Source organism: Nymphaea colorata, chromosome 12 (genome assembly GCF_008831285.2).
Source record: "Nymphaea colorata isolate Beijing-Zhang1983 chromosome 12, ASM883128v2, whole genome shotgun sequence".
Classification (NCBI taxonomy): domain Eukaryota; kingdom Viridiplantae; phylum Streptophyta; class Magnoliopsida; order Nymphaeales; family Nymphaeaceae; genus Nymphaea; species Nymphaea colorata.
In genome coordinates this window covers 10,900,495-10,924,203 of record NC_045149.1, presented here as the reverse complement: position 1 = coordinate 10,924,203, position 23,709 = coordinate 10,900,495, and the positions used below count along the sequence as shown (strand labels likewise).

Below are 23,709 nucleotides of genomic sequence, written 5' to 3'. Positions count from 1 at the left end.
GTGATCGGCCCGTCCTATCAAAAATAGTGACTTGTTATAGTTATACTCATTCTTTATATATATAACAGAAGGAACGGAGTTGCTAACACGCAAGAAAAGAAAAATTCGAGGAAATTAGTGGTCGAGTGTAAATGGGAATAGGAATCCTTTGTAGTTTATGACAAATGTTGTATATTTGACTTTTAGATAGCTGCATGTTTTGTTCTTAGTTATTAGTTTCCTTACATATCCCAAAACACACACACGCACACACATATATATATATACAAGTATTAGATTCTTCTTTCTAGAGATATGGACTCCATGAAATCTGTGACGATTGAAATTAAACAGTCATACATTAATTTCTTTTAGGATTATTTTTTTTCTTTTTTTTACAAAAAAGTAATTGATTAACCAAACAGAATGCTTGTCATCCATAGTTGTGACCAACCAAGCGAAAAATATTCCTCAAACTGCACATAAAATTGTTCAGCATGCATGATTTTGACAATTTGAGCTGTTCCGCGTTATAAAATTCATTTGTATATCATATTACGATTGCGTGAGAGTTTTAGACACCTAAAACGTTGTGTGTAGGGCCCTTTTTATTTTTTTAGTTTCTAGATGGAGCAAAAAAGTGCATTATATATATTAAGATTGTCTTTGCTTCAATGCTTACTGTTTGTATTCTTGCACGCAATCAAATCAATAGTCTATGGCTCGCCTAGCTGTTAATTATGCAACGGAACAATTCAACAGTATATGTAATTAAGCGCATCATAATCGCCTCACTGGAATAGATGCCATCCACGTCTTCGCTGAGAACTTATTAAAAGAGTATATATATATACATAAGAAAATGCAAACTGATTAAACAGGAAGACTTTATGGAATAATTAAGAGAGATTTGATCATGTTGGTTAACGGTTTATGAAGTGTCGGATATAAAGTTATTTTTTCATACGGTTAAATGAAAACTTTCACTTCAATTTTAAAAACGTAATTTGTACAACTAACACTAACTGAACTCGGATAAAGGTGAAAATGCAGCATAAACTAAACTTGTCCACATGCATCTTACATTAAATCAGTTTATAGATTGGGAAGGTATAAGTATATATGTGTGTCAGAATAGACTGATCGTGGCTTATTTGTTTAATTAAATTGATTGTTCTAAATGTGACGTAGGTGAAACAATTTATTCGAAGTCAAAGTACTTCCTACCATTTACCTTTTATAGAAACTAATTTTCTGCGTGACACTTGGTACATTAACAATAATCAACTTGATTAAATTGATCATAATCAATTCACTAATACGCATATATTTGTCTGTCCATTTTTTCCCTGATAAATAAATATTTACTTATATAACCAAGTGTTGAGATAACGTAAATAGACCCTTTCATTATATATATATATATATATATGATTGATTTGAAAGATACCACGCCTTTGTTAATAACAATGATGTGGACTTGCCCACAGCAGGGTTGCAGCGGAAAGATACCAGACCACTTGGCTAAGGGATAAAACCAAGCCTCTTAAAATCATGTTAGAAAGTGTTCTAAGGAAAATGTGAACCTCCTAATGCATTTATAAATGCTAATTTAATATAAATCATGTTTTAGTTCAAATAAGTTTTGTAAAAAAATTGATTTTTCACCTAAAACTTTTGATGTTATAAGACCCTTCATTTTTTTATTATTAAAAAACATTATTTAAGCAAGAAGATTAGTAACTTAATATATATCTCTAATCAAATTTATCTTAAGATCATATTTATTATGTCAGATTACAAAAAAATATTTTTATAATTAATTTTAATGGGTCTGATATTTGTTTCTTAACCAAATAATTTCGTTTTTGCAAAATTATATACATACATACATATATATATATATATATATATATATATATATATATATATATATATGTGTATGTATGTATATATGTGGTGAGTGAATGGTAACTCTTATCTATATAATCACTAAGTTCACTTATAAAGGCTGTTCAATCCATCGTGATGGATGGTTGAGAGACAAATAAGGAGAAAATATGCGAATTAATACTAGATGACAAAAATGTCTATTACTTTTTTCTACTTGTTTTTCTCTCCACCATCCATCACAACCAATCCGAATGTTCAGTCTGAATAGCTAGAGTTACCATTCAATATATATACATATATAATTGCTGACTCCAACAGTTTGCATCAGAATAAAAGTGTCATGCATGCCCAACTTGGAAGAGAAGAAGAAATTAAAACTAATGCGTCATGCGTGCCTAGCTTGGAGAAGGAAGAAGTAAATTAAAGAGTCTCTGAAAATCTGGAGACTTGGCCAAGAGAAATAAGTAAAAGCAATGGATATGCAATATTGGATTGGAAACATCAAAAAAGGAGGAAGAAAATAACAAGTCTTTTGAGATCCAGATGTTTTGGTCCAAATATGACGACTTCTACAGCCAGCCTTTAATAACTTCCATGTTGCGCTTTAGTTGATTCAAAGGGTCATGTATCGGCCAAGCCAACATGAAGAAAAGAGAGTTGAAAGCAACACCTCCTGGGGTTGTCAGACAGGGAATTAAGACCCAAGTGCTTTGGTGTCTAACAAAGTACAGCATGTCATGTGACGCGGCTAATGATCTGATCTTCTGTTGATTTAAAAATTCTCAATGAGCTGCCTGATATAGAAAATTTTAATTTTTGATACAGAATAATAAATATACTTCTGTTAGAGAAACACTCTTCCCCCGACCGATGAAAAATATTCTTGTTAATTTTCAATAGGTATGTTTTTAAAGGTATTCTATATAAAAAATTAATAATTAATTGTGTTATAAGCAGCTCTAAGAGAATTTCTTTTAAAAAAGATTGAGCTGCCATCTGTTAATTTTAAAAAATTGAGCAGTGATTTCTAATTCTCTCGAAATTATCAACTACTCGGAGGGATAGCAACCTTTATATATTTTGTGGCTCGGTTATGTTTACCAAATTCGGAAGAATCTTTCCGAATTTCGAAAAAAATCCAAATGAAAAGAAGGAGAAGGCAAAAAGAAAGCTGGAGATTAGAAGACAAGTAGTTAGATTTGAACGCAGCAAGTAATTCAGTCTGCCTAATCAACCCAATATAGAGCACCGGTTAGAAACTTATTTTAACAAATATTAAGATAGTTAATTATAATTTTGCCCTAAACTTGGTTATATGCGCTATATTGGTGCACGCATTTTACTGTGTTAATATGGTGAATGACTAAAATAGTCTTTGTTTACACTGGAGATGAAAACAATTGGAAATGGAAAAAAAAAAAAGTAAAAAGACTATAAAAGCCCTTTTTAAAAAAAATTATCAAACCACGGCGTACCATATACGTTTTGCACTCAACTTTCTCTACACAGGCAGATCCTTGTAAATATGTTAAAACCAAGGTGGGCTTTCCCAATTTCTCTAGTTTTGAAGAATGGAAATGTAGATTGAGGGTCAGGTCAACTCGCGGCGTGCTCATGAAACTAATCAAGAGTCACGAGAACTGGCTTTCATGGTCAAGCCCAACGTGACGATCATTACTTTTAAGTTGAGCATCGCAATTGTTATTAGATTATGGCTTTTTCGGGAAGATGGCTGCAATTGTTCAGAGCAAATGTCCCCGAGCTGACTCGTCTGCCCTCCATTCAAGGACAGAAGCAGTTGAAAGCAACAGCGTCCGAACCGGTGTCTCCTCCTATCCTAGTGTGGGTCACCGAGGCTTCAAAGGAAAAGTGGCGGCAAATCCTCTTCCTTGCGTAACTCTTCCGGCGTCCGCTTCTCTCGGAGCGTTGGAGAAAGGCTTTTCTTGGGAAGCCGAAGGGTCACACGGGTGAATGAGAAAATGAAAAAAAAAAAAAAATATTTTAATTCATTAAGAATGAAACGTCCTTCGACACGTTATTGTGGGGTGATCCTTCCTTTTCCTTTTTTTTTTTTTTTCTTTTAGTGGTAGCAACGGATTTCGAACCATTCCTACTGCTAGAATCTTTTATAGTGACTATTTGCTCTGGGTGTTTCGTGTTTGTAATTCTATCATTCTTTCATGGAGAGCCTAACTCCCAGCAGATTTGGTTCATGTGGCAACTAAGAAATGATTCCAGACATAAATCCGCATCCAGGAGAGCGGATGTTGTAAAGGGAACGTAGTAAGATTGCAATGAGAACTAGGAAATAGAAAATAAGTACGACCAGCAGTTATGTGCACAAATATCTATTAACTGTTTCTGTCTCCCTTTACTTTAACATTTAATGTTTGGTTAAGATATATATACTGCTGTTGGAATACCCAATTCTACTAAATGACCGTAATATATACATATATATATATCTTAACCAAACATTAAATGTTAAAGAGACAACCCTAGTCATTGTACCATGCAATATACGTTCTATGTGAATTCCCCATAAAGTATCATTTAACAAAAAAAAATATTGCTTGTATTACTGTAACTTGTACGCATGAACATGATATTCAACTCTGAAAGGACAGCGGACATTATGGGTTATTGAATTTTCAAGATCTAAGGCAATTGATATATGCGGTTACATCATCATTGAAAGGGCGCTGCCTTTCATTAGCTGGATCACGTCAGGTTTTCGGATAGAAAAACTCTATTTTCATGAAGTTTTTGCCAACTATGTGAGCATTATATATATATATATATATATATATATATATATATATATATATATATATATATATATATAATTTTAATGGGTTTGGCTTTTGTCTCTTAACCAAGTGGTCCAGTTTCTACCAACTTTCTTTTATATATGTATATAATATAAGAGACAAAAATAAGACCCATTGAAATTAATTATTAAAGTAATTTTCTACATTCTAACCTTATAGATATGATCTTGAGATATACCTATAGAATGACAATGTGTTGGGGTTTTTTTTTTTTATTTGGCAGGAAACATATATTAAGTATTAAGTCAGTATTTTTTTTACTTTAATAATATTTTTTAATAATAAAAAATGTATGGCTCTTGCAACATCCAAATTTTGATGGTAAAAAGGTTTAATTTTTTAACAAAAATAACTTAAGCAAAAACACGATTTATATAAATTATTATATATAAACACATTAGGAAGTTCACATTTTGATTAAAACACTTTTTGATACAAATTTAAGAGGTCTGATTTTTACCCTTATATAACGGTCTAGTATTTACAAATCATTCATATAGGAAGCTTCTATCAAAATCTTATTTACACTTGAAAAATGTCTCTTTTATATGCTTTTATAGTGTTTTAGTTATGACTATCGAGTCTATATGCATGGCCGATTTTGCAACCCACGAATCATATATGTAAAAACTTGTACGTGATTGAACCGTTCTCTAACTATAGTGGCTGGTTCTACTTATTCTTCGTGTATATAACAGAGATAGCTCTCGAGAATGGAGTTGTCGCTCACACGCAAGAGAAAAATATTTTAGGAAAATGATGGTAGAGTGTAAATAGGAGTAGGAATCCTTTGTTGTTTATGACAACTGTTGTAAATTTGACTTTTAGATACCTGCGTGCTTTTGTCAGTCATTTTTTTCCGACACATTCCCACACACAAGAACATAATTATTAGATTCTTCTTTCTAGAGATATGGCATCCATGAAAACCGTGTGGATTGAAATTAAGCAATGACTTGCATTAATTTCTTTAGAATAATATTAAAAAAAAAAAAAACTTGACTAACCAAGCAGAATGGTAGTGCATAAATCATGTATATTTGTTGATCATGCATGATTTTTGACAGTTTTGAGCTCTTTCTCCGTATAAAATTCAATTTGCATATCAGAATCCGATCACGTGAGAGTTCGGACACCTAAAACATTTCATGTATATGAGAGATCGAGTTGGGTATAACACCTTGTGCGCACAACAAATATGTATAAGGAAAAAAAAAAAAAGTACTTGGGGTGGTTTAGAATTTTTTTTATAAAGATAAGGGTATGTTAGAGTTTTAACATTTTTATAATTTCTTTTTCATCATTTTAAAAATCTTCCTTTTTATTTTTTACCTTATCGAAGGTACTTTGGAATGCATAAGACACATTGGAATTCATGGAGCAAAAAAGGGCATTATATATAGGGATTGTTTTCCATTCTTGTGCTGCAGATAAAGGTCTAAGTTTCAATGTTGACTGTTTATATTTTTTCATGTAATCGAATGAGAAGTGTAAGACTCGCCTACCTGTATTAAATTTATGCAAGGGACCAATTTTTAGTGTGAAGAAAGCAACCTAACGGGGGAAAAAATGTAAGGACGCATGTCACTTTCAGCAGCTTTCACCCGAGGTCGCTACAAATGACTTTCTTTGAAATAGACAAATAAAAACGAATATAGACAAGAGTTCCCAGTTTATTCAACAGTACGTCTTATGAGTATATGTGACGTACGTGATAAAGGCACCCTGTTGCCTTGACAATTACTTCCAACCCCAACTCAATATTCAACTCACACCTTCATAATGAGGGCATCATAATCGCTTCACTTAAACACAAGCCTAGATCTCTGTGTATGTGTGTGTGTGTGCATGAGAAAATGTAAAGAATAAGCATGTTGATTTTATAGAATAATTATGAGCAATTCGATCATCATGATTAACGGTTTAAATATAAAGTGTTACATATACATAAAATTATTTTTTCTTGAAGGTAAACGAAAACTTGCACTTCAATGTTAAAAAAGTATGTTTACAGCTAACACTTAATAAAGAACTCCAGTAAAGTTGATCATACAGCTTAAACTCGTCCACATATATCTTACATTGAATCAATTTATAAAATGGAAAGCCATATGTATACGTATATGTGTGCGAAGTGAAAAAAAAAAAAAAGTAAACTATTTAGACTGATCGCGACTTGTTTGATTAATTGAGTTGATCGTTAACAATGTGAAACATGTAAAACTATATTTTTAAAAGTCAAAGTACTTGCTACCCAATTCACCTTTTACAAAAGAATAATTTTCAACACGACACTTGGTACATTAATTATCATTCAACTTGATTAAATTGATCATAATCAGTTTACTAATTTCACATGTCTGTCTGTCCATATATTCCCTGATAAATAAATAAAATATATACATATACATAACCTAATGTGGGGATAAGCTAATTAAATCTTTTAGTCGTCATGATATATAAAAGATTGCTCACCATTAGCTTTCTGAAAGGAACCATCACGGCATGAACATACGTGTCATGCGTACCGAACTTGGAAGAGAAGAAGAAACTAAAAATAGCGTGGAAAAAATCTCCTTTTTTTTTAGAGATTAACTTTCTCACTACTCATTTTTACTATCCTTATAGAAGAACTCTTTTTACTTTTCAAAAGTATTGTTATTATGTCCAGGTGTATAATTTTTTGTGCACCCCGCTGTGCATATGACCAATTTCGCTTATAAGCATCAACAAGGAATGAAGAAAACAACAGGCCCTGTTGAAAGCCAGGTGCTTTCCCGTCCATCGAAAAATCTACGGCTAGGGTTGAATACATGTTGGGCTTCAGTTGAATCAATCTAACTAAAGAGAGCCTCGTATCAACCAAGCGAAGATTGAGCGGTGTATAAAAAGAACCACTCTTCCCCAGGTCGATAAAAAAAAATTTTGTAATTAATTTTGAATAGGGCTATTCGTAACAATCTTTTGCATCAAAGTTAAATTAGCAGTTAATTATGTTACAAGAAGCTCTTAGAGAATTAATTTCTCTCGAAAAAGATTGAGCGGTGAATTATTATTCATTCAAAATTTACACTTTTTTTTGTAATTTTTGTTAGTAGATGTGTTGGCGTCCTAAACTTTGGAGGTGTTGTTTTACGTGAAAAGCTTACCTTTTAAAGCAAGGAAACGTAGAAACTATGCTGGGGACATGCAGCCCACGTAAGACCACCAATGGCGACCGGTGAAACTTGTCAAAAGTCCACAAAATTTGTTTTCATGGTCAATCAGACTCGACGATTGGTCGATCGTCATAAAATCTCGCCTTCTCTGAAAGACGGCTGTAATTATCTAGAGGAAATGTCCCCCCGCTGACTGGTCTGCCCTCCCTTAATTAAAGGAAAGAGTCGAAAGCAACAGCGTTTCAATGTTTGAACCACTGTGAGGCCCTCCTCAATGAATTTTCCACAAAATCGAACGCGATAGACTTAAAAAAGAGTGTGGCAACAATTCATTCGCACTTCCATCTTTCCAAGCGCCACGCCTGTAGCATGTAAGCCTCTTACTTCCTTGATAAATCATGAAGATATAGAAATATATTTTTACTGAATTCATAGGATAAGCATCGATCAGATGGCAGACAAATAAATAAATCTATCTCTTACATGTTAGAAACCTGCACAGCCCACTTTTTGAGGTTTGGCAACAACTTAATCACTGAACAACCGTTATAGTCGGATTTAGGCGAGTTTCTAACGAGCATAGTGCGTTGTCCCTTTCTATACACCAAATCGAACGAAAGTTATTCATCTCAAAATCATAAATCATAGCACACACACACATGTATATATATACATGAATCATTAAAGCTATAAATGATTCAACAAAATAAATTACGTAATCAAACTAATTAAATCTCCAAACTTCTTCATAGATAATGATCGTGACGGTCAAATAAGTGTACCATGCATTAAAAAAAGGCCAAGGAAGGTAGATGATGGGGGCCCACTACATAAAAAGGCAGGAAATCAAAGGAACATTGTAATCTGGAATCCCCAACTGCAATTGTTTACGGGGCTGGTAGTGGGGCCCACAGGAATAGGCTAACTTCACACTCCAGCCAGGAGGGTTGGTTCCTTTGACCGGTACCAATGACGGAAGGCCAACTGGGAATATTCCGAGAGCACATTCCACCTTGTCTCCCCACTATATTTCTCCCGTCCCTCTCCGCCTTCTCCCCACCGCCACCTTTCAGCTACTCTCTCTTCTATCCCTTTTGCCTTCCACAAATTAACGACCTTCTCTTTTGTCTTGAGGTGTGGCGGCCGAAGCTTTGCCGAGAGCAAATGGCGACGCAGCAGAATGAGGGGCAGACACTCAAGGTGCTCAACGCCCTCGACCTCGCCAAGACGCAATGGTACCATTTCACGGCCATTGTCATCGCCGGGATGGGCTTCTTTACCGATGCCTACGACTTGTTCTGCATCTCGCTGGTCACCAAGCTGCTCGGCAGGATCTATTACTTTGAAGGCAACCCCAACCGGCCGGGGTCCTTGCCTCCTAACGTGTCCTCGGCCGTCAACGGCGTCGCCCTTTGCGGCACCCTTGCCGGTCAGCTGTTCTTCGGGTGGCTCGGCGACAAGTTGGGGAGGAAGAAGGTGTACGGCCTCACCCTTGTACTCATGTTCATATGCTCCATTGCTTCTGGTCTGTCGTTCACTACCAACCCCAAGGCCGTCATGACCACCCTCTGCTTCTTCCGTTTCTGGCTGGGCTTCGGCATCGGCGGAGACTACCCGCTCTCTGCTACCATCATGTCTGAGTACGCCAACAAGAAGACCAGGGGGGCATTCATCGGTGCAGTCTTCGCCATGCAGGGGTTCGGCATCCTCTTCGCCGGCATCATCTCCATCGTCGTCTCTGCCGCATTCAAGCACCACTACCCGGCGCCAGCGTACGCGGTGGACATGGTGGGGTCGACGGTAAAGGAGGCCGACTACGTGTGGCGGATCATCTTGATGTTCGGCTGCCTTCCGGCAGCACTGACGTGGTACTGGCGGATGCAGATGCCGGAGACGGCGAGGTTCACAGCGCTGGTGGCTCAAAACGCACAGTTGACGGCCGCCAACATGCAGAAGGTCATGAAAGTGAACTTCGACGAGCAGTTGGATATGGAGGAGGAGGAAGAGAGGCTGAGGAAGGTTGCCTCGAAGGAGAGCTACGGCCTTTTCAGCAAAGAGTTCATGAAGAGGCACGGCAGGCACCTGGTGGGCACTACCACCACGTGGTTCCTCCTTGATATTGCCTTCTACAGCCAGAATCTCTTCCAGAAAGACATCTTCTCCGCCATTGGGTGGATCCCCCCAGCCAAAACAATGAGCGCCATACAAGAAATATATAAGATCGCCCGGGCTCAGACCCTTATCGCCCTCTGTGCCACCATTCCCGGCTACTGGTTCACCGTGGCGCTCATTGACGTTATCGGTCGATTCACCATACAGCTCATCGGCTTCTTCTTCATGACTGTCTTCATGTTCGCTCTCGCCATCCCCTACGACCACTGGACCAAGAAGGAGAACCGCATCGGCTTCGTAGTCATGTACTCCCTCACCTTCTTCTTTGCCAACTTTGGCCCCAACGCCACCACCTTCGTGGTTCCGGCAGAGATCTTCCCGGCAAGGCTGAGGTCGACCTGCCACGGCATATCGGCGGCCTGTGGCAAAGCTGGTGCCATCATCGGTGCATTTGGATTCCTGTATGCAGCGCAGAATCAGAACAAGGCCAAGGCTGACCCAGGATACCCAGCAGGTATCGGTGTGAAGAACTCCCTTATCGTGTTGGGTGTGACAAATGCACTGGGCTTCTTCTTCACCTTCCTCGTGCCAGAATCCAAGGGCAAGTCCCTTGAGGAGATGACTGGGGAGGCCGCAGGCGATAATGTAGAGCTCGAGGATAAACAACGTCCTCTCCCTGTCTAAGCAGCTGTATTTTGTGTTTGATCAATTTATCTTTGCAAACCACCTGGCTTCTTAGTTTGCTTGTGTCAGCACTCATTCGTAAATCAGCTGGTTTTCCTCTCGTCTTAAATTTTCTGGTCATTCTTTTCTTATTGTGCAGATTGTTGTTGCTTTGGGCTTTCTCAAAATAAAACCACACAATGTCTTCCTTTATGATTTAAGCTGCTGTATTAAGTCGAGTTGTTTCTTTTTTTTTTTCAACAGAATAATTTTTCCTTTCACCAGTCTGTCTATCAATCAGTGGTATGATGTGAATAATCCGTGAATTGGATTCTGTTGCCGATTTAAGAGTGTCGTCGTGCATGTGTTTTAACTTTTTGTTATTATTATTTTTTTTAATCTATCTAGCAGAATGAGCGATGGAGCCGATAAACTAAATTGGCAGCTAAGACTAATTGTTACAAGGCTAAAGATGAGATTTGTAAGATATATATATTCATATATTCATGGCACCTAACACAAGCTCGAGCTTGACTCGATTAAACAAAGTCGAGCTCGAGCTCGACTCGATTAACTCGATTAGCTCGTCTAAATAAAATATGATCCTTCTTTTTAAAATATCTAGTAAATTTCATGACGTGGGATGAAATTTGTGAATCACTCAACCCTGCCAACAGTTTAGAACTGCAAATAGATACCATTTGGTATTAGACTGTTCTCATTATTAAATATTATAGAATCATAAGCTGATGGCTGAACAACTGAACAAAATGTAAATAGGACATAATGTATACAAGGAAATAAAAGTTTAAAATTGGCTACACAGTATGGTAAAATAAAAGCCAACTTCAGTAGCTGCATATGTCCTTTGATAGAAAAACAGACGAGCAGATTCGAGTCTAGATCTGAGCAGAGCATCATTTCCAAGAGGAAATTGGATAATAGCAGCAAAGTATTGAGCAAGCTTTAGAATATAGTTTGAGAAGACGTAGATAGGAGTCAAGATCATGAAAAGAGGGGAACATACCTGGTGCTCACAGAACAAGCGTTGCCAATCTTTTGGGTCATCTCTGGATGTCCATTTGTGTTCTTTTCATTGTGTGGACTGTCGTGGGGAGCCTAAACGAAAACGCAGACGGCAGGTCGAACAATGGAGCTGGTGGTTAGATGTCGAATGCCATTGCCGGACGGTAGAGCTGGTGTCTAGTGGTTAGATGCCGAATGTTTGATGGTGGTCCGATGGAGATGGTGTGCGGCGGACAGGCGGTGGCGGTCTGGCAGAGAGGAGAGGACTAGATAGATAGTCGACGAAAGAGAGAGAAAATGGGAAAAGAACTTATAACCGATCAATTTTTACCCTAAACCGGTGAACCGGTTTTGGTAAATTTGTGTATCGGTTTTCAAAATTTAAACGGTTTTATATAAACGAATCGAGTTGAGTATAAACGAGTCGAGTTCTTAAAACTCGAATTCGACTCGTTTACTCATTCGAGTTTCATTGTAAGCTCGAACTTGACTCGTTTATAAACGAGTCGAGCTCGAGCTGAGTTGAACCGGGCAAGTTCGAGTCGAGCTCGAGCTGGCTCGACTCGTTGTGCAGCCCTAGCTCTGGCCCACATTAAACTTGAAGTTGGTAATCTTAAGTTGTTCTGTGATTTCTAATCTTGTGAAAGCACATATGTATACACATATTATATACATCCATGCACACATGATGATCCCCCCATCTTTCTCTCTCTATGCTTTCACTTTTTATTTTACAAATTTTTATATATGCATGAATGTGTACGCATATGTATTCTATTTCCTCTATTTTGAATATTTCATCCCTCTTTTCAAGACAAATATCTCCACTTATAAAATTTCTTATATATACCTATATATACGTATGTATATTTTTATTTTCCTCTAAAACCTATTTTTTTCTCTTCAAATTAATACACATTTTTCTCTTTAAGTTTTCATATATATGATGTTATGTACACATTTATGCATGTCTTCCTCTATCTTTCTCTCTTTCTTTTCATAAGAGTGTTTTATTTACCAACTTCATCAAGAGCACAAACCAATTAATGACCCAATATTGGATTCATGTTTGACTGTCTACAACCCCAATCCATTTTCAAAAAATTTTCCTTCTTATATATGATAATCATCAAAATAAAAATCTTAGATGTATGTGATGGTAGGAATGTCTTAGATGAATGTTGTGGTAGGAATGTCTGATTTTCCTTTCAATCATATAGGATCAATGCATCCATTCATTTTCACTTACTTAATGTCACTTATGATCATAAGCACCTCTCTAAAAGAACTTAAGCAAGATGAGATGGAGCTCTAACTAAGTGGTAACCGAATTAGAGTAAAATCTCAAACCTATTTAATGTCTTAAGAGAACACTAAAATGATTTCAAAATGTCTTTCAAGCTTTCTAATGATATTGACAAGGATTTCCTTCTAGCTTTCTCAAAACATTTCACATTCTCAAGCAACTCTTCGAAAACTTTTTTAAAAGTTTGAAACATCAAACTTTCAATATTTTTCCATACCGCATATAGAATCAAAGAGTTAAAGTGAAATGCATCAATGATAAACATAGCCCTTGGATTGATTACCTTCGGTAAAGGCGTTGGGAATGGTTAATCCTCGTACCGACGGTCGAGTCCATTTTCTTTTTTATTTCAAAACAAAACTCAATTTTTTGAAGCACTTCAAAACCAACCAAAAGTTTTTGGGATGCAAACACTAGCTTATCTAGTGGAGGTATGGTGGCTTGCCCATAGTTCTAAACACCAAAACTGAAACTATTTCTATAGAGTATCTTCTTAGCATGTTACTAACACATGAAGCAGAGCTTGAAAATAGTGAGGATAGTATTTATACTCGAACAGCAAACATTTCCTTCAAGCAAGGATGATATGATTAATTTTCTTTCAATGACCAGAAAGGAGTGAAGATGAAAAACAAACCTTAAGCCGGCCAGCAGCAATCGAGTCATAAAAATTCTGATGTGACATGTTATGCACGTAGAAATATAAGGCATACTACTCAATAATGCTACACTCGGTGCCAAATCTATAGCAAGAAAGGCCATGGAGCATAAAAAATAAATAATTTTAGAAAAGTACTCTAATTCAATAGTGTCCTTCACCATGTCTATCCTCTACATTGATGATAGTGGGTGGTACCTAGATTTGAGAGCCATTCACCATATTACTTTAGATTTTAAAAATCTCTCATTGAGCATGCCATACTTTGAAATTGATCATGTCAAGATAAGTAATGATGTTAGTTTGATTATTTCTTCTATTGAGATTTCCTGTTACTTCTGCTCAAAGTCAATCCTTTACTTTTAAGTAATGGTGTTAGTTTGATTATCTCTTTGCATCGTGCAACATATACTAAATAAACATGGATTGTCATTTTCTGATAAAGATCTTAATAATGTTTGTGAGTCTTGTCAAATGGGAAAAAGTTGTACTTTACCCGTTAATAAGTTTTCCCAAAGAATTTGGAAACCTTTAGAGTTAGATTATTTCTAATGTTTGGGGACCTTCATTATTTTTGTCAATGCATGGATATCGATACTACATTTCTTTTGTGAATTCTAACTCGTTATTGCTGGATTTTTTTTTTTGTTAAACACAAGTCAGATGTACTTGGAGTTGTCCAAAATTTTAAAAAGAAGATAGAAAATTTATTTTATAAAAAAATCAAATATTTTCAAAGTGATTGGGGAGGAGAATTTCGAAATGTCACTACCTAGCTCAAGGAATGTGGGGTTGATCATCAAATCATTTGCTTTCATGTTCACAATAAAAATAGAATAGTTGAACATAAGTATTGACATGTTGTCAAAACAGGTCTTACTCTCCTTTCCCATGTTACAATGCTATAGAAATTTTAGGATTTCGCATTTCTTACAGCAACATTTCTCATAAATAGCATGCCCTCTTCTTCACAGATATGAAGTTTCCATATCAAATTTTATTTTAGTAGGTACCAAAACATAAAATTGTCAAGGTCTTTGGCTGGAGGTGTTATCTATATTTTTATCCATTCGATGCTCACAAGATGGACTATAGAAGCAAGATTTGTGCCCTTCTTGGGTATAGTACGCAACATACAAGATATTTATTTTATGATATGGGCGAATAGCAAGTCATTACTGGCCGTGATTTTGTATTTGATGAAGGTCGACTCCCTTTCCAAGAGAAAAAAGTTTGCTCACCCTACCGAACACCATCTTCCAACCAACCCATACCCATGTCCTTTCCCCTAGTCCCACCACCTTTAGCACTCTTACCTTCTTTACCCACTACATCCCTCCCATTAAAAGCCTTCACCCTCCACATTAGACTGCCCATCATTATTTGAACCTTCTCCTATGATCCAACATTTCCTATTTCCTCCCACACCTCTAATACCAAGCACCGAGTACCCCCAGCCACCCATCACACAACCTACAGCTGCTCTTATCAGCAAACCTCCAGTTACTAGAACCCACACCATGGTGACAGTCTCTAACAGCTCCCTCAAACCTAAGGCATTTGTTTCCACCTCTCCTATTGATCAAGAAACCTCCAACGTCCCTTGGGCCTCAAAGCAACCCTACTGGCAGCGAGCTATGGATGAAGAATACACAGCCTTCTTGAAAAATCACACATTGAGTTTGGTACCACCATCAACCTCTCATAATATTGTGGCCAGCAAATGAGTCTTCAAAATTAAACACAATGTTGATGCCTCTCTTTGGCGCTATAAGGCATGACTTGTTGCAAAGTGGTATACACAATATGAAGGTATTGATTATTTTGAGTTATTCAATCCCATTGTAAAACCTGCTACTGTTCGTTCTATACTTACTGTAGCCACTTCTAAAGGTTGACCCATCCATCAGTTATATGTTTCCAATGCATTTTTCAATGGTGAATTGATAGAAGAAGTCTACATGGCTCAACATCAAAGGTTTGTTGATCCTGCTTATGTACATCATGTTTGCAAACTTAATAAAGCAATCTATAGGCTGAAGCAAGCATCCCGTGTGTAGTTCAATAGACTCATTACATTTTTGCTCTCTTGGATTTTTGGTGTCTCATATTGATCCTTTTCTTTTCATGTTTTTCCAAGGCACTCAAGTTTTAAATATGCTTATTTACGTTGATGATATTATCATCACCAATACTTCTCTTGTCAATATTATAGCCCCTATTACCAAACCGGGACAAGAATTCTCTATTAAAGATCTTGGTCCTCTACACTTTTTCTTAGGCGTTGAAGCTTCTCGCACAAAGCATGGTCATCTTTTGAACCAATAAAAATATATTCATGATATTTTAGCCACAGTGGGCATGGACAATGCCAAAATCGCTCCAATGCCAATGTCGTTGAATAGTTGATTCAAGACGATGGACCAACCTTTTCCAATCTCACATTATATCATCAGGTTGGTGGATCATTGCAATATCTCACCTTAATAAGACCAGATCTAAGTTTTACTGTCAATCAAATTTCCCAATTTATGAAAGCACCCATTGAAGTTCATTAGAGCACTGTCAAGTGGATTGTAAGGTATATTAAAGGCACCTCGACTTATGGCCTTTTTATTTCATCCTCTTCTCATTTAGATCTCACAGCATATAGTGATGCGGATTGGGCAAGTGAACTAGATGATTGAAAATCCATTGGAGTTGTCGAATACTTTGGAGATCTCTTGTTTCATGGAGCTCTCGCAAACAGGCCACCATCACGCGCTCTAGTACAAAGGCTGAATACCGTGCTCTCTCTTCCACTATTGCATAGAAGTTATCTCTCTCTCATTTACTTCAAGAGCTCAAATTGGTCCCTAGTTCTCCACCAGCCCTCCTTTGTGACAATATGAGTAGCTCTGCCGTGTCCCTAAATCTCATTCATTATCAACGTTTCAAGCACATTCAGATTGACGTGCATTTTACTTGGGATCATACTTTATGTTCCGACTGAGAAACAAGTGGCAGATATTTTGACAAAACCACTCTCCATTGCACGCTTCATTGCCTTACATGACAAGCTCATGTTCATCCCCACTCTTTGAGCTTGAGTGAGAATATTAGTGAAGAAGATAAGGTGACAGACCATAAAAAATTGAAAGGCAAATGATAACAAAATGGTGAACCACCAAAACAAAAACTCAGCAAACATGATCTGATCCTAAATTAAAGTAATTGAGCGTTAAAGAGAATTGTATCAAAGGGAAGGCCTATCATTACTAAATCCTTGTGATCGGTTCCTAAAAACAAGGGCAATGTTTGTTGTGTTGGAAGTTTCAAGGAAACAGATTTGGGAACGTGTAAGAGTGAAGAACACTGTGATCAAATGGTGGAAGAACAACTATTTGTTCGGTTCACTCCCAGTGGCATGCTGGTTTACATACGTAAGTAGTTTTCGGAGCTGCCGATAGAGTAGAAAGCCCAACCATTTCGGTTTCCCCTGGCATCAGTTTGTTTGTTATTTAGGAAGGCTGCCTTCCTAGAGATAAGTAGTTCAGGAAGAAGCTCCGACGTAAACAACAAAGGCAGTGTTGGGGGCTGGTGTTCGATATTTTTTTATGGAAGATTGGTGCTGGTTTTTTTATATATATTCACTCTTGTCTCACGCTAAAGATTGAGCAAGATATATTCTCCCATATTCTGCTTTCTAATATTATCATACCAGAAATTAATAATGTCAAACAGACAATAACCACATACGGAGTTGGGTCATTGGAATGTGAAATATGTTAACCTCTTTTAGTAACAAAGAAAAACAGAGGATGGTTTGGACATTATAATGTAACTTGAAACGTAAAAACTTTGAAGATTACCACTATTTTTTACACATGTAATTGACTTAAAAAAAAACGCATTTTTTTTCTTTTACCACTTTTATCAAAAAAACTTTTCAGCAAGATCTTTTTTAAAATAAATAATCTAGAATTCTTGACAAGAATAGGGCCAGAGGACCCATCTTGACATGTGTGAGGAGCGTATTTTTTGGATAAAGCATCCTTTAATCAGTTCTTCGTGTGTTCAGCAAATGATTCTGAATTCATGTGGATAATATCGTTAAAACGCACATAGCCTGGTTGGGTATATATCAATTCCAGCAGCAACCCCCAAAATGATGTCTGAAACTATCCTTTACAGGATTTTCCCTTTTCTATGCTCTCTTTTATGTACTTTTTCTTTTCTGTAGGTTGCAGAGACAAAACAGAACTACAATGCTGATGATGGCAAAGATGATGAGGATGATGGTGGCGGTGTTCATGAAAAGAAAGAAATTGAGGACCAACATGAAAATAAAGACAATCAACAGAGGCAGTTGTCCATGGCAAGTCTACAATCTCCGCCCCCTGCTCCTCCTTTACAAGTGGAAGTTGGCGTGATGCTCCTCAAGCTACCCCTCTTTTTCGTGGTCTCCCCTCATGCTACTCCCCTCTCAGTCCCTTTCTCCACTCTTCAGGTGATGACCCTCTTCTCATAAAGCTTTTCTTTAGCGATTTCATCATGCATGATTCAGAACTTTCCAAGTTAGTTTCTTTCATTGGATTTGAAGTTTTTTTGCCGTCAAGGAATCTCTTGATTTTGTAGAAATAGTTGTGGAATTTGATGGCAAAAAGGAGTTCTGTCTCTAACAGCAGAAAGAATGCATTTTAGCTTGTTCATTCTTCTCAAAAACAAGGCTCAAGGGTCTGATCTCACGCTTGCAGGGATCAATTGGAAGCAGAGCTGCTAGTTTGAAAAAGACGGCATGCACCGACAGTGTGACCACCAAGTGGACTGTGGGCAACTTCATGGACATCTTCCTCATTGACAAAAATGGAGCGCCAACTGGACTGTTACAATTAGCAAAAAGAACAGCAGACAAGTTCAATGATTCTGCATGGCTATTCGCTTTGGGAAGGCAGCTTGGGAAGGTGGGTGCAAAGACCTTGATAAACTGGGTTCTTGATAAACCAGGAATATATATACACCCGCCCGTTCCATGAAATGCCATGTAAACTAGGTTATATTGCCTCTTTTTCTGTCAACTAATGCATTAGTTTGGAAGGTTGCCTCTTTCTCTCTACTTCTCTCTCTCTCTCTCTCTCTCTCTATATATATATATATATATATATATATATATATATATATATAGGTGCTTAGGGTTTGGCTTCCTTCTTGGCTATCTTACTAGCAATAGCAGTCGTGCTTGGCCCTTAGAGAGAGAGAGAGAGAGAAAGAGGTCCTGAGGTCCTATATATATATCAGGGTACCACTTGTAGAAGTTATTGCATGAAGTATTAGGAACGGTCAACCTAGCTGTTCCTATAAATTGTAAATTTAACTTTTAGAAACACGCATAGAAAACCGGTCATAATATATACATTAATAAGAACACTCGCAACCATTTCTAAAATCAATTAGGAACGCAACTTTTAGGAGCACATTAGGAACGGCCCCTTGACAGTTCCTAAGTACTTTTAGGAATGGCTGCCCATGCTTTTAGGAGTAGTTTCCTAAAAGTGCTATTTGTTGTTGTCCCCCAAAGTAATCGCTTCTCCCAGGCAGCAGGCCCTGGCGGTTGTCTGGTTAGCACCAAAGTTGAAATTATCTTAGAATCACTGCCTTCCTATTTTGCTGTAGTGAATATTTATCACATGGAAAAAGAAAGAAGAGAGACAAAGTTTTCCTGTGTAGGGTTCATGCTTGTGTAGGTTTTTGACACTATTAGTAGCGCCCTTGCAAAGTTCTAGTTTAAGCCTTTAACGCCTAAATATATGCACAATGGTCCTAGTATCCTGAATCCTATAGAGCCTTTAGGTTTGGCGAAGCTTAAACTCGTTAGAGGCTGTTGGCAGAGAGGCTGTCCCACATGCAATCAAACAAGACGAGCGCAAGACAGTGGAGGAGATCTCGAGTTAAATATTCCATGACATGCAATCAAATAGAACACAGATGTATCTATCTATTGGATGACGTGCAATCAAACACAAGACTGTGTATTTTTGTCCCCTCATTCTTCAATGCTAAATGCAGCTGTATCTATCTATAGTTTCGTTGGACGGAGGCCTAGGCTTAGGTTTTATCCTGGTCGTATTTTATAATTGCCAACAAATGGCAAAGTTCTTCATGAACAAAGATGGACAACAAATGGAAGCAGATCATCCAGTGCTCCGCATCCAAACACTGAAATCAGTTTTTTGATGCCAAATTGTCCAAAAAACCCTGGAAATTAAAGAGGTGGAGCGCCCCCACTGGGTCAGAAGATGGAAATGTTATAAAATGAACACCTTTTCCAGAAGGACAAAAAGGTTGGCCGTATCTTACAAAGCCCCTTACAATCCCACATCCGCAGCTTGTAACACAAGTGAACCGCGCTAATCTCAATCATACTGTAAGATAGATGACTGTGGAATGAACTTGGAAAAGGAAAAGAAAAGCATACATGCAACATCCAAAGTATCTGTTTCACTGAACGCCTATGTACCTGCACATAACCAGCTTGGCTTCTCAGTTGAATCACATGCAACAGATATGCACCAAAAAACAAAAAAAACAAAAAAAGAGTACACTTATTTTGGAGATCTCTCACAAAAAAAAAGTCTTTTTTGGACTTCTGAACTTTCACTGCCTTTTTGTCCTTGCAGGGGTTCACCTTTTTACTGGTTAGGGATATTATGGTCATTATATACTTCCAGTACAATCTTTTGTGCACATATAACAGTTTAGCCTCCAATGTTTTAATCCCACATCCGTGTGCCCATTTTGGCTTGATTCAGTATGCATGAGATCTAGTCCCACATGACAAGAAGTTTCAGTATGCATGAGATTTCTTTCCTTCTTAATTTCTCAACCACAATGAGCTTGTTGTTTGTTGTCGTCACTTAAGGAAGTTTTATTTTGCAGGAGCCTTTCTTTGATTGTTATTTCCTTAATTATGGGCGTTGGCATAGTTTCTTTGTTTTTTTATATGTTGAGCTGGACCTGATTGCAGGATATTTCTTACTGCGCCTCTGGGCTGAGAATGTTGCCTTGATGATGGTTTTGTAGCAGCATGGGAAGAGAGAGGGAGAGGTGTTTGGAACCCATATCTCTGATGGACAGGTCCACCATTTACTTATCATGACCGGCATAAAACATATATATAAGACTTTTTTGAGAACCCTTTAATAAACAAATCCATGGTGGTTAAACCTTTTGGAAGCAAGCTTCTTTTTTTTATGCTTATAAATGACTAAGACGACTTCTCAAATCATTTCCTTTGTTATTATAATGTTTTAAGTTCAGGGTGTTGTCGTCTTCAAATTCACGATGATAGCAGCTCGCTTCATCCTTAATTTGGGTGTTTTCCGATAGACAAAATGCCTTCAAATCCAGATGAAGTCATTTACTTGCCATCTCTACGTGGCAAGTGATACCCTTATGGGATAAGGCTGTTTGACAACAGTAATATTTTGTTACTCTCACTGATTTTCCCAAAAAAAGGTGGTAAACTTATGAAACACTATAACAATAACAAGTGTTTTACTAATATGATTGAATTTTCTTTTTGGCATATTCATAAAACAGTAACAATATATCACCGATAACAACTTTGTGTAGAGATGTTATTCATGTTAATACAACCACTTAAGTGACAAAGTTTCTCAACAAGAGTTCGGAACAATGCCAATTCTCTGCACGCTATGAATAAGAAGCAAACACAAAACGATGAGAAGGAAAGGAGAAAAACTGAACCCACGACTTCAAAATTGACAGAAAATTGCAGCCACTTAGACAGGAAGAGCTCGTTGTTTACTTTTGAGCTCTACATCATCGCCAGCAGCCTCCCCGGTCATCTCCTCAAGGGACTTGCCCTTGGATTCTGGCACGAGGAAGGTGAAGAAGAAGCCCAGTGCATTTGTCACACCCAACACGATAAGGGAGTTCTTCACACCGATACCTGCTGGGTATCCTGGGTCAGCCTTGGCCTTGTTCTGATTCTGCGCTGCATACAGGAATCCAAATGCACCGATGATGGCACCAGCTTTGCCACAGGCCGCCGATATGCCGTGGCAGGTCGACCTCAGCCTTGCCGGGAAGATCTCTGCCGGAACCACGAAGGTGGTGGCGTTGGGGCCAAAGTTGGCAAAGAAGAAGGTGAGGGAGTACATGACTACGAAGCCGATGCGGTTCTCCTTCTTGGTCCAGTGGTCGTAGGGGATGGCGAGAGCGAACATGAAGACAGTCATGAAGAAGAAGCCGATGAGCTGTATGGTGAATCGACCGATAACGTCAATGAGCGCCACGGTGAACCAGTAGCCGGGAATGGTGGCACAGAGGGCGATAAGGGTCTGAGCCCGGGCGATCTTATATATTTCTTGTATGGCGCTCATTGTTTTGGCTGGGGGGATCCACCCAATGGCGGAGAAGATGTCTTTCTGGAAGAGATTCTGGCTGTAGAAGGCAATATCAAGGAGGAACCACGTGGTGGTAGTTCCTACCAGGTGCCTGCCGTGCCTCTTCATGAACTCTTTGCTGAAAAGGCCGTAGCTCTCCTTCGAGGCAACCTTCCTCAGCCTCTCTTCCTCCTCCACCATATCCAACTGCTCGTCGAAGTTCACTTTCATGACCTTCTGCATGTTGGTGGCCGTCAACTGTGCGTTTTGAGCCACCAGCGCTGTGAACCTCGCCGTCTCCGGCATCTGCATCCGCCAGTACCACGTCAGTGCTGCCGGAAGGCAGCCGAACATCAAGATGATCCGCCACACGTAGTCGGCCTCCGGCACCGTCGACCCCACCATGTCCACCGCGTACGCTGGCGCCGGGTAGTGGTGCTTGAATGCGGCAGAGACGACGATGGAGATGATGCCGGCGAAGAGGATGCCGAACCCCTGCATGGCGAAGACTGCACCGATGAATGCCCCTCTGGTCCTCTTGTTGGCGTACTCAGACATGATGGTAGCAGAGAGCGGGTAGTCTCCGCCGATGCCGAATCCCAGCCAGAAACGGAAGAAGCAGAGGGTGGTCATGACGGCCTTGGGGTTGGTAGTGAACGATAGACCAGAAGCAATGGAGCATATGAACATGAGTACAAGGGTGAGGCCGTACACCTTCTTCCTCCCCAACTTGTCGCCGAGCCACCCGAAGAACAGCTGACCGGCAAGGGTGCCGCAAAGGGCGACGCCGTTGACGGCCGAGGACACGTTAGGAGGCAAGGACCCCGGCCGGTTGGGGTTGCCTTCAAAGTAATAGATCCTGCCGAGCAGCTTGGTGACCAGCGAGATGCAGAACAAGTCGTAGGCATCGGTAAAGAAGCCCATCCCGGCGATGACAATGGCCGTGAAATGGTACCATTGCGTCTTGGCGAGATCGAGGGCGTTGAGCACCTTGAGTGTCTGCCCCTCATTCTGCTGCGTCGCCATTTACTCTCGGCAAACCTTCGGCCGCCTCACCTTAAGACAAAAGAGAAGGCCGTTAGATGATCTGGGGAAAGGCAAAAGGGAGGAAGAGATGGAAGGTGGCGGATGGATCGGGTGTCAGCCTGTAAGAGGTGGGGAGGAAAGAGGGGAGAGGGGCTGCGGGGATATAGTAGGGGTACATGGGGACCATCTTAGGGAATGTGCCTTCCGAATATTCTCCGACTCACGCCATCATCTCCTTCGAACTGGCTGGCCTTCCGTCATCGGGACGACGACTTGGGGTTTGGTCAATGGAACCGAACCCTCCTTGCGCTTATGCACCTATACCTGTTTTCTTTATGATGTGTAAATTGTGAATACTTCGAATTTGGTTATACCTTTTTCTTATTGCGAACACGCAAAAGTGGAGAAAGAAACCCCTTGTTTTTCTTTTATATATATATATATGGAGAACTGAAATCTACCAACTGCAGCATCATGTTGCCAGCCGGCAACATATTCTAATGCAACGGTGATAAATATTTAATTAGCTTGTAACATCCGGCAGCTAGATGGTTTCAATTACATAGACTTTACTAGGCAAAAATGTTGTATACTAACATAAGTTGGCCGTTTCAAAGGTACGCTTTTAGGAATCAAAAATTAAGGCTGGACCGAAGCTGGTGCTTATGTC

General features: G+C 38.8%; 2 protein-coding genes across 2 annotated transcripts; one reads left to right on the top strand and one right to left on the bottom strand.

Moving 5' to 3' along the window:
• Nucleotides 1–8,945: 8,945 nt before the first annotated feature.
• On the top strand, nucleotides 8,946–10,849 carry LOC116265226 (probable inorganic phosphate transporter 1-7). Its single transcript, XM_031645787.2, has one exon. The coding sequence runs from the start codon at nucleotides 9,026–9,028 to the stop codon at nucleotides 10,655–10,657; it is 1,632 nt and encodes a 543-aa protein (XP_031501647.1). The 5' UTR covers nucleotides 8,946–9,025; the 3' UTR covers nucleotides 10,658–10,849.
• A 10,379-nt stretch (nucleotides 10,850–21,228) lies between these two features.
• LOC116265227 (probable inorganic phosphate transporter 1-7) lies at nucleotides 21,229–23,136 on the bottom strand. The gene has a single exon (XM_031645789.2). It carries the CDS (start codon nucleotides 23,037–23,039, stop codon nucleotides 21,408–21,410), a length of 1,632 nt encoding a protein of 543 aa, XP_031501649.1. The 5' UTR covers nucleotides 23,040–23,136; the 3' UTR covers nucleotides 21,229–21,407.
• Between the last annotated feature and the right edge of the window lie 573 nt (nucleotides 23,137–23,709).